The 11,339-nt window shown below is 42.6% G+C and overlaps 1 protein-coding gene across 4 annotated transcripts in view; it reads left to right on the top strand.

The window, feature by feature from the left end:
• Positions 1-436: 436 nt before the first annotated feature.
• Positions 437-11,339, top strand: part of ndufaf6 (NADH:ubiquinone oxidoreductase complex assembly factor 6) — a 31,878-nt gene continuing 20,975 nt past the window's right edge. For 3 of the 4 annotated variants that reach the window (XM_047361977.1, XM_047361976.1, XM_047361978.1), the window contains exons 1-6: positions 437-646; positions 1,972-2,071; positions 2,256-2,378; positions 2,487-2,543; positions 4,307-4,409; positions 4,936-5,069. In XM_047361977.1, coding sequence (XP_047217933.1) covers positions 444-646; positions 1,972-2,071; positions 2,256-2,378; positions 2,487-2,543; positions 4,307-4,409; positions 4,936-5,069 — 720 coding nt within the window. In that variant the 5' untranslated portion in view covers positions 437-443. Of the gene's footprint in view, positions 647-1,971; positions 2,076-2,255; positions 2,379-2,486; positions 2,544-4,306; positions 4,410-4,935; positions 5,070-11,339 lie in introns of all 4 variants that reach the window. The other variant, XM_047361980.1, reaches the window with a different exon arrangement.

The following is an 11,339-nucleotide window of genomic DNA, read 5'->3' as shown; positions in this document are numbered from 1 at the left end:
GTAGTGTTTCAGGAAACATTAATCGAGTCTCTTTATTATTATTTATTGATCTGTTGCAAATTTTAACAAATATTTAAAATTAAAAAAATATGTTATTATTTCATCATTTTTAGCTATACTTTTTTAAATAAAAGATTTAGCACATTTCTTGTAAGAATATGTTTAATTTATAGGCAATTTCTGCCGGAAAGTCATCGGAATGTTTTAATGTGAGCACCTGCTGTGTTCATGGTCATTTGAAATATTGGATGTTTGACCCTTCAGGGTCAAACAAAAAGGAAAAGAGTATCGCTTGAAGTTACATAGTAATCTATTAAATTAGTTTAAATTCAAGAAAATTTTTGTTTTTGTCTTTGTTGATTATGAAACACATCGATGTTTAAAACTAATATATATTGACTTTCAAACGTCGTATTTACGAGGTGCATGAAACGCTACACCAAATGAAGGGGAACATGGCAGCTGGCGTCCGTGTTCAGCATGGGTTATTAAGCAGAAAAACATCACTGCTTTACAGTCTTCCCAGAAAGATAGCACCGAACAGAGTTTGCATCCAAAGAGCGGCTGAAATACAGACTGTGAGAGCGTCAACAAACACCGCAGGCGAGGCTCAGCACAATGAGAAGTACTGTCTGGACCTGGTCAGGTGGGTCAGGCTGAATGTTTTTACTGGGAACGCATGTATCAACTGTATTTGCTGCAGTGAATACTTTAAATAACTATGCTTATTTTTTAAAATATTGCAATTAATTTTGAAAGGATTACTAGGAAGGTTACTCCGAATATATTTAGGGTAAGACTTCTTTTACATGTCATTTCCCCTTAAGATCTCTGGTAAAAATGAACACAACTCGTTAATTCTAGTGCTTGCTCTAGCGTTTAGAATTGTTTATTTACGGTTTGACTTTGTGTAAATTTGTTCTCGTAAAAGGCTTACTGAAATTGGCCCAGGACCATTTATTTAAATAAAGAAATCTTTGCACATCAGTTGAAATCTGTTGCTTCTTTTGGCCAAATAGGTAGTTGAAATGAGTCTTAAGCTAATTAATTTTTAGCTGATTATCTTTTGGGAATTCACAGTGCGTTGTAATCTCAATAAAGTATCCTTATGTAAAGTAACCTTGAATTTGTTCATGTTGCAGCCACCAACTTTAATGTATTTTATCGAGATTCTATGTGATAAACCGACACATAATGGTGTGATATGGAAGGAAACTGGTTTTCAACACTGTTTTTTTTTTTTTTTTTTTATAACAAAGAAGTCTGAAGGTGTGCTGTGCATCTGGATCCTGTCCCTTTGAGGGAATTCTTTATAAAACCAACTGTTGCTGAAATCACTGCGAGTTATTACCGTCTCTTTTGTTCATCCAGATGCTGAAGGATTTGCCTATTGTTTTAAAAAAAAAAAAACTGTTTTCAAGACTTGCCTCAAGTTCACTATTTAGCTTTATCTAAACCCATTCTATTGTAAAAATCCTGAAAACCATGTAACATTTTCCCTCCACTGCACAGTTATGTGATCTGTTGTGTTGGTCTGCCAAATAAAATCCCAATAAATGCTGTGAAGTTTGTAGATGTAAAATGACTAAATGTGGAAAGAGGTTAAACAGTAAGTATACATTGGCTGGGTTTTTATTAAAAAATATTATATTTGAAATCAACATAATCGGCTTAAACCAAACTGAAATGTAATTTAAAACATTGTAGTGTGTTATTGCGATACATATTTTTATATAAGTCCTGAAACTTTTTAAACTTTATGGTAATTACTTCTTCACAACTCTCACCAAGCTTTTTATTTCTCATCCAGCATTTCTTATAACTGTGTTTTAATATTTTCTTTTTACGATTTAAACAGTTTTTCTTTCTTCCGGTTCATTTTTACTCTTATGTTACAGTGATAACTGAATTTGTTGCACACTGACTGTAAAGTTCCTCTTGAATCTTAAATGTCTTCTTGCTCCTCTTCAGGTCCAGGGACTACGAGGGTTTTTTGTCGTGTCTCCTCCTCCCTGAGGAGGCGCGACGCTCCTCTTTGGCTCTGAGAGCCTTTAATGTGGAGCTGGCACAGGCAGGTATTCCTCCATAAGGCTGAATGGGAGATTGTATTTTTTAATACTGTAAAAGTTGGACCCAACAGTGAAACTAATGCTAAGTTTAGGTTAGAAAAGTACAGAAGTGTCTGATGTCAAATAATCAATTCTTTTGACCTAACTTGTTTAACATTGGACTTCCTGTTTTTGCTTCTCCGCTAGGTGAAGGACTCAGTTTCCCAGAAGACTATTGGTCTGATGCGAATGCAGTTCTGGAAGACAACCATAGACGAGATCTACAGAGATGACCCACCGAACCAGCCAATCAGCACTGAGCTGTGGAGGGTAAATGTCATTGCACAGAATTTTTAAACTGTCTTGAGATTCACTTCGGACACATTTCCAAGCAATTCTTTTAAGGTCAATAATCGTTGTATTTATTTTTCTATGTAGGCAGTGAGGACACATGGCCTAACAAAAAGATGGCTGACAAGGATTGTTACAGAGAGAGTAAGAAAGAACAACATTTTCTTTTCCTGTTGAATAAAATAGTTTCAACTTGAATGTATCCCAATAAGAGCAGACACATGAGGGATTAAACCACAGATCTTGGTGGCTGTTGAGCTACATTCATATGAAATCGCTTTATCATTGTATGATGTATCTCAGTTGCAGATGACTGCTTAGATGCATCATTTGATCTGCAGTGATAAAGGTGCCATGCATTAAAATTCAATAACTTATTTTTTCACTTGAATGGACTTTAAATGTCCACCTGATCCAGATGTTTACAAGCAGCATACTAAACCTTCAGGGAGAGTAGTGGGGACTTTGTGATGATGGGAAAGAGAGTTGTAAGGAAAATTTAGGTTAATCACAATCAACATCATTGCAATATTCAACAGTGATCTGACAATGTTATGTTTTTCAAATATCATGCAGCCCTAGTTATTAAAAATTAAACAGGAGCTCAGCTCCTTCAACATGTCCACTGTGTGACATTGTGATAGTTCAGATAGAATTTGGTTGATTACAGAGAGTACAGTGCATGAAAAAAATTACAAATTATTTAACTGGGGTCAACATTTTCCTCTGGGAAGTAGGGGTACCAGTGGATCAAGGGAAAGCTAAATAAGAACTCTGAGCAGGAAAGCTGCCAGGTTCTGAGACCACAAATGGAAGAGAGTGGCCTGGCTGGTGGAGAGGTGTTTCATTAAATCTTGGGTCCATGTAAACGGGACTCATGATTCACTTTCCAGCAGGACAATGACCCTAAACGTACAGCCGGAGATATAATGGAATGGTTTAGACTAAAGCATGTTCATGCATTACAATGGCCCAGTCAAAGTCTAGACCTAAGTTCATTTAAGAACTGTTGTCGAGGCTTGAAGATTGCTGTTCAGATGCACTTCATTAAATCTGACTAAGCCAGATGTTTAGTTTGGGAAAAATGTTTAATGTCATGGATCCTTTTCCTTCTACTTCACTGTTAATGTGTTATTTTTTCATTGGTTTGTCACATAAAACCCCAGTTAAATACCCAAAAGTTTGTGGTAATACTGTGTTAAAATAAAAAAAAAAGTTTCATTCATTATGAACCTTTTCACACCTCTGTATATAGCAAGAGTGCACATTACCAGAGGGGATGTTTTTCACCTTTTTAAATGAAAATCAGTCGCAGAGTTAGGGTTAACAGCCTGTGTCACACAAGTCTTCAGTGTTAAATGTCAGTTGTACGTGACAGCATTACACAATCAGATCAATATATGTTCAAAAATGGGTTTTGGCCTAAATATCATGTTTTTGTTTAAAAGGTTTTATTTTATATAATTAACATACATTAAAATGCTACATTATATCTTTTCCATATTCCCACCCTGCACCAAATGAATGTGCTTGGCATATCATGGAAGGGGATGACGGCAACAAGAGAAATCTTGTATCGAGTTAGGACAAAAACAATTTGCCGGTGTCCAATTCTTCATTTTGTTTCAGTTTTCTCTGTACAGTGCAGTAATGACATAAAAGATGTTCCTTAAATTAGTCAGTGAGTTCCAGATTAAAGATTATATTTTTCAAATTTGAATATAACCTCAAGAAAAGAGAGATGTGTTTTTCTCTGAGAAATTGACAATAAAAAGGCTTGGTTCTTTGGCCTCGAGTTAATTCTGGAAACAAAACTGATTTTATTAAGTAATCATTCTTACTAATAAATAAAGTTTGTATTTCTTAAGATTAAAGCTGAAACCAATGAAAGCTCTTCATTTCACCAGGAAAAGGATCTGGATGACAGAGCCTACAGGAACATTCAGGAACTTGAGAAGTATTCAGAGAACGCACAGTCTTCACTATTATACCTGCTGCTGGAGTGCTTGGGTACGTATTAATGAGACGTATCACAAGATTGTGCTGAAGATCAGAGACCTGTTGCCTTTGTTTTTTGAAGTCTCATTTCAGGACATCAGTTTGGCAGCTGCCTTCCTTAGTTCAGCGCTTTGCTGCTGCATTTTTCTTGATTTGAGTCTTAGAGTTACTTCAGGCAAATTTAAAAACAGCTTTTCTTCCCACAGCAGCTGACCTTTTCTGACCTTCTCCAGAATCATTGCATCTCTCAACTGACCTGTTTCGTTGGCTGTCTTTCTGTTTCCTCATTAGTGTATATAAGAGTGACATAAGGGTGAAGCGGTTTCTCATTACAGCCACTATGTGTTTAAAAATAGCAGTAACTCCATTAATGAAGTCATAATCAACCCAGTGTCTGGACGATAGATGCACAGCTATAACTGACAGTAAAAACTTAAGACATCTTCACTATAAACAGCTTCTGTTTATCAAAACACTTGCAAACGTTGCTTCTACCAAACTAGATTATGTTGCTAAGATCTGTGTTTTCTGTTTTCAGGCGTGAAAAATGTCCACGCAGATCACGCAGCGAGTCACATTGGAAAAGCTCAGGGAATCGTCACGTGTCTCAGAGCGACTCCACACCACAGTAGCCGGCGGAAAGTCTACCTACCCATGGATATATGCATGCTGGTGAGTCGGCTCTGCTCAGCCTGGAGGCATCCTTTCCTAATTACTTAAACAAAATAAATAAATCTCAAGCCGCTGCAGTTCTGGAAGATTAGTGTCAAAACTGTCGGCACAATTCAGGCCACTAAATGGCAAAATGTCATTACATCTTTTCCAAATGTGTAATCATTCCTGTCTCTGCATAACATAAATTTGGAAAAGTTTTGGGTAAATTAGGAGGTATCTGGTTAAGACGAGTACCTAAAACTCAAACGAAGGCAACTCTGAGTTCTGTAATGAGTCTGAGGCTCAGTTACAAGCTTCTGGATTCACGCAGCCTGAAACGGGACTTTTTATGCATGGTGACATAAAAACAATCAATCTCTGATGAAAAAAACATTCCTGAAGGACCAACTCTGAAAAGAACGTTTTACAGAACTGTTGTTTGGGTTTTCCCCCTGTAACATTACTGCAATAATACCAACAAACATTAAGAAGACTTTAACCAAAAGCCTGTAAACCTCAAACTGCCAAGATCACGTTGTTTTCTTAGACTGGACATCAGCTTGCTGTACTCGTACTCGTACTCTTCGTCTTCCACTTATCCGGGACCGGGTCGTGGGGGCAGCAGACTCAGCAGAGATGCCCAGACGTCCCTCTCCTCAGACACCTCCTCCAGTTCCTCCAGGGGGAGCCCAAGGCGTTCCCAGGCCAGCCGAGAGACATAGTCCCTCCAGCGTGTCCTGGGCCGTCCCCTGGGCCTCCTCCCGGTGGGACGTGCCTGGAACACCTCCCGAGGAAGGCGTCCAGGAGGCATCCGGTATAGATGCCCGAGCCACCTCAACTGGCTCCTCTCGATGTGGAGGAGCAGTGGCTCTACTCAGAGCCCCTCCTGGATGGCCGAGCTCCTCACCCTATCTCTAAGGGAGTGCCCACCACCCTACGGAGGAAGCTCATTTCAGCCGCTTGTATCCGGGATCTCGTTCTTTCGGTCATGACCCAAAGTTCACGCCCGTAGGTGAGGATAGGAACGTAGACAGACCGGTAAATTGAGAGCTTTGTTTTTCGGCTCAGCTCTCTCTTCACCACAATGGACCGGCACAGTGCCCACGGGGGAGAGGCGGCGGGCTGGTGTGGGTTTGCTTGTTGTCCCCAGCTCAGCCGTCTCGTGTTGGGGTTTACCCCAGTGGATGAGAGAGTATCCCTGCGCCTTCGGGTTGGGGATAAGTTTCTGACTGTCGTCTCGGCCTACGGGCCGAGCGGTAGTGCGGAGTACCCGGCCTTCTCGGTATCCCTGTCGGGGGTGCTGGATAGTGCCCCTCCCGGGGACTCCATTACACTGCTGGGGGACTTCAACGCCCACGTGGGAAACGACAATTACACCTTGAGAGGTGTGATCAGGAGGAATGGCCTCCCCGATCTGAATCCGAGTGGTGTTTTGTTATTGGACTTCTGTGCTAGTCACGGATTGTCCATAACGAACACCATGTTCAAACATAAGGGTGTCCATCAGTGCACTTGACACCAGGACACCCTAGGCAGGAGGTCAATGATCTACTTTGTAGTCGTATAATCAGACCTTCGGCCGCATGTTTTGGACACTCTGGTGAAGAGAGGGGCTGAGCTGTCCACTGATCACCACCTGGTGGTGAGTTGGATCTGCTGGAGGAGGAGAAAGCCGGACAGACTTGGCAGGCCCAAGCGCATAGTGAGGGTCTGCCGGGAACGCCTGGCGGAGCCCTTGGCCATGGATGTATTCAACTCCCACCTCCGGGAGAGCTTTGACCAGATCCCGGGGGATGTTGGAGACATAGTCTGAGTGGACCATGTTCTCCGCATCTATTGTCGATGCTGCTGCCCGTAGCTGCGGTCGTAAGGTCTGCGGTGCCTGTCGCGGCGGCAATCCCGGAACCCGGTGGTGGACACCAGCAGTAAGGGATGCTGTCAAGCTGAAGGAGTCCTATCGGCTGTGGTTGGCTTGTGGGACTCCTGAGGCGGGTGACGGGTACCGTGAGGCCAAGCATGCTGCGGCCCGGGCTGTGGCAGAGGCAAAAACCCGGGCCTGGGAGGAGTTCAGTGAGGCCATGGAGAAGGACTACCGGTTGGCCTCGAAGTGATTCTGGCAAACTGTCCGGCGCCTCAGGAGGGGGAAGCAGTGCTTTGCCAACACTGTTTATATTGGGGGTGGGAGGCTGCTGACCTCGACTGAGGACATTATCGGGCGGCGGAAGGAGTACTTCGAGGATCTCCTCAATCCTGCCATCACGCATTCCGTGGTGGAAACAGAGGCTGGGGACTCGGGGTTGGACTCTTTCATCACCCAGGCTGAAGTCACCGAGGTGGTTAAAAAGCTCCGCGGTGGCAAGGCTTCGAGGGTGGATGAGATCTTTCCTGAGTACCTCAAATCTCTGGATGTTGTTGGGCTGTCATGGTTGACATGCCTCTTCAACATTGCGTGGCGGTGGTGGACAGTGCCTCTGGACTGGCAGACTGGGGTGGTGGTCCCCCTTAATAAGAAGGGTGACCGGAGGGTGTGTTCCAACTACAGGGGGATCTCACTCCTCAGCCTCCCTGGTAAGGCCTACGCCAGGGTATTGGAGAGGAGAGTCCGGCCGATAGTCGAACCTCGGCTTCAGGAGGAACAGTGTGGTTTTCGTCCCGGCCGTGGAACACTGGACCAGCTCTATATCCTCTACAGGGTACTCGAGGGTTCATGGGAGTTTGCCCAACCGGTTCACATGTGTTTTGTGGACCTGGAGAAAGCATTCGACTGTGTCCCTCGTGATGCCCTGTGGGGGGTGCTCCAGGAGTATGGAATCGGGGGCCCTTTATTAGGGGCCATCCGGTCTCTGTACAAGCGGAGCAGGAGTTTGGTTTGCATTGCCGGCACTAAGTCGGACCTGTTCCCGGTGCATGTTGGACTCTGGCAGGGCTGCCCTTTTGTCACCGGTCCTGTTCATAACTTTTATGGACAGGAATTCTAGGCGCAGCCAAGGGCCGGAGTGGGTCGGGTTTGGGGACCAGTGGATTTCGTCTTTGCAGATGACATGGTCCTGCTGGCCCCCTCTAGCCAAGATCTACAGCATGCGCTGGGGCGGTTCGCAGCCGAGTGTGAAGCAGCTGGGATGAAGATCAGCTCCTCCAAATCCGAGGCCATAGTTCTCGACCGGAAAAGGGTGGCTTGTCCTCTTCAGGTTGGAGGGGAGTTCCTGCCTCAAGTGGAGGAGTTTAAGTATTGCTGTAAGACTCTGAAATGGTTCATTTAATGTAGTCAGTCCATGATTCCCCAATCAGACAGCAGCTTCTGTGTTCTAAGAGGCCATTTTTAGTTATTTTTTATTTTTATTTCAAATGAACATATTAGGACATGATGCATATGGGTACTGAAGATGCAACTTGGCAGCATGAGTGTTTTCCACTCAGGAACACTTTTACTCAGAGTTGCTTTTGTCCCGGTGTTGTATGAAAAAAATTTTTAAAAAAACTCGGGCGCCTTCAGCTGTGGTGCCAAAATTTGTTCACATACCTTCAGCTTTTTTGATATTTACAGGACTGAGAACTACTAATAAACCTCAGCACAATTCTTTAATGGCTATTTTACCATTACACCACAGAGCTGCAAAATCTGTGTTCAGAGTAGAGGGAGAAGCAACAAACTGCAGGACATTCAGCTTTATTTCAGTATAAATGTTGATCAAAAAGAGCCTGAAAGGAAGCGACCGAATCCGTCCATAAGAAGCTTTTCTGCTGTAAACATTAATAAATTATTCATGAGTGGAGCCCTAACTATTTCCACCTCTGCAGAGCGCCGGACTTTTCCCTTCAGTTAGTATTACTTTAGCAATACGAGATAGCTTCTGCCACTGTGTCCACAAAACCCATAGCAACATATCTGTTTTATTGGTTTTATATTTTCTCCGCCACTGCTCTGCTCTGACACAATGTTGAGACCTTTTTGTCAAAGTTCTGCACAAATAACTAATAAACATTGAGGGTAGGAATTATTCCGCAAACATGACAGCATTGGATTTATATTCTTTGGGAATGCCACAAACATTTTCCAACCGTCTGGGCCCTCTGCCCAGCGTGAAGACCAACTGCTGCTGCAGGAAGCGCTGAGGGGGTGAATCTAGCACGCAGCTGTATTCAGGCCACTGTATGAACCGTGTAAGCTCTGCCCTTTAAAAAATCCTCTGATGCAAAGTTTGTGAACCAAGGCTTTCTGAGCGCGCTCTACTCGCATCCCCTCTGCACTGCTTCCAGAAGAGGGTGCTGGAGGTGTGTTTAAACACCCAGCATTACCCAACAAGTTCTATCTGCACCCCAACCCAAAAAGTAAAACAAGTAAAATGTTCAGGATGCAGAAACAGACAACAGTTGGAACATCTCTCTAGTAACACTTGACTGATCAAAAGTAACAGAAAATGACAGAGAAACGACAGATGAGCTGAGAGGGATTAAGAAAAAAAACAGCATGAAGAATTACGCTCGTTTAAACAAATTTACCAAAAGCACAGTCACAATCAGGCTGTTTAAATGGAGACTCATGTTGTTTTTCATTTCTTTTGAGTTTTTCTGTGCTTTTAACACTTAAATTGCCACCTATGATATTTGACATGAATCAGTCAGTTCATACCATAATGGTGTCCTAATTTGGACCATTACTACAAAAAAAATATTATTTCATGATTTATTCAGTCTTTGTGTCTGACCTATATTTATGTGTTGGAAAAGCTGAACTAAAATGTTAGAATATAGTGAGTTCAAGTTCATCTCTAAAAACTTTATTTCATGTTTCCAGTTCAACCAACTGCCACACATCAAAAACTGCGGTAATTTCATCTCTGAAGGCTCCGAGGCTTTTTAACCTGTAGAGCTGGGGTCTCAAACCCCAATGCTCTGCAATGTTCAGTCATGTTTCTGCTTCAACACTTCTCAGTTAAATAATTAGGTCATTAAAAAACGCTGTAGAACTTGATTGCATGCTGAGAAGGTACTTAAACCATTAGATTCGGGTATGTTGGAGAACATCATCTCAGCACCACTGAGGAGGGAATTTGGAGAACCCTGCTGTAGAAAATCTAGTTCAGTCTAAAATCCAGAAAACAACACATTACATCAAAGTAAAAAAAATAAATAAATTTGGATAATGCAGCTAGAATTTATTATTAAATTATTAGTTTGTGTGAATTTGACTTTGGATTCCATCACATCAGTCCAAACGACAACCACAATGTGTATAAACAAATAAATTAGGACAAGGAACAGGAGGTCCAAGTGTGTGTTTGTGTTTTTATGTATATATAAGATGCAAGGCAGGTTGTGGACGTGCAAATATGCCTATTTGTTTCCAGCAAAGTATTTTACTACTCAGGCTGTTAGGTGTTCATTGTGTTCATCAGAGAAACAGTCTGGGGGAAGAAACTGTCTCTGTGGCGCTGTGTAGCGCCGACCTGAAGGTTAAAGTCTAAAGGGGGCCAGCAGGGGGCCTGTGATGTCCTGCTTTGACTTCAGAGGCTCAGAGGATTTTATGACCACAGACGTCAGAGCAACAGGCTTGTAGTCATGAACCGGGATGTTTCCGGGATGACCAGGAGGGAACCTCACGCAGCTCCAGAGACTTGTTGAAGATCTGATTGAAGATGGGGGTTAGTTGTTCAGTGCAGGTTTTCAGCCAGAGAAGGAGACACCATTACAACCTTGAGCTTTCTTCCCATTCAGATACTGGAAAACCCTATCAACATCTTCTTCTCTGATCATTATTGAAGGCAGAGGGAGAGAGAAGGGGGTTGTGGATTTATTGTTGGGAGATGCAGGTCAAACCTTTGTGTGAGAGTAAAGTGTGAAACGCTGATAATCAAACCTACAGAAGAAACAGTTCAGATCCTCCGCCAGGCAGGGTGTCATCACAGTATGGGGGGTAGGACTGCAAACACCTCCACTCTGAAGTACAGTCGTTAGCTGAAAAGCTGTTCTTTATTTTCTCACTGTATGATCTTTTAGCTAGTTTGAGCTCTTTCGTCAGTGTGTTTATGTGCCCATATTCTATTATATTCAATTATACATACTCTGAACCTTAGCTTGTTTATATGTATAAAGGCCACCTTGTAACAACTTGATAGTAGATCTGTACAAAGCTGGAATGGGCTTGAAGACTACATACAAGATCTTGCCTCTTGGAATGAGGATCATTATGAGAGAAGTGAGGGATAAGCTTGTAATAATCTGAAAGCAATTAACATCATAGACTTGCTTCACTGGTAACACATCATGGAAATCTTTCAACTCCTCCAA

This window comes from Girardinichthys multiradiatus, chromosome 3, assembly GCF_021462225.1.
Source record: "Girardinichthys multiradiatus isolate DD_20200921_A chromosome 3, DD_fGirMul_XY1, whole genome shotgun sequence".
Classification (NCBI taxonomy): Eukaryota; Metazoa; Chordata; class Actinopteri; order Cyprinodontiformes; family Goodeidae; genus Girardinichthys; species Girardinichthys multiradiatus.
This window is presented reverse-complemented; position numbering and strand designations above follow the sequence as displayed.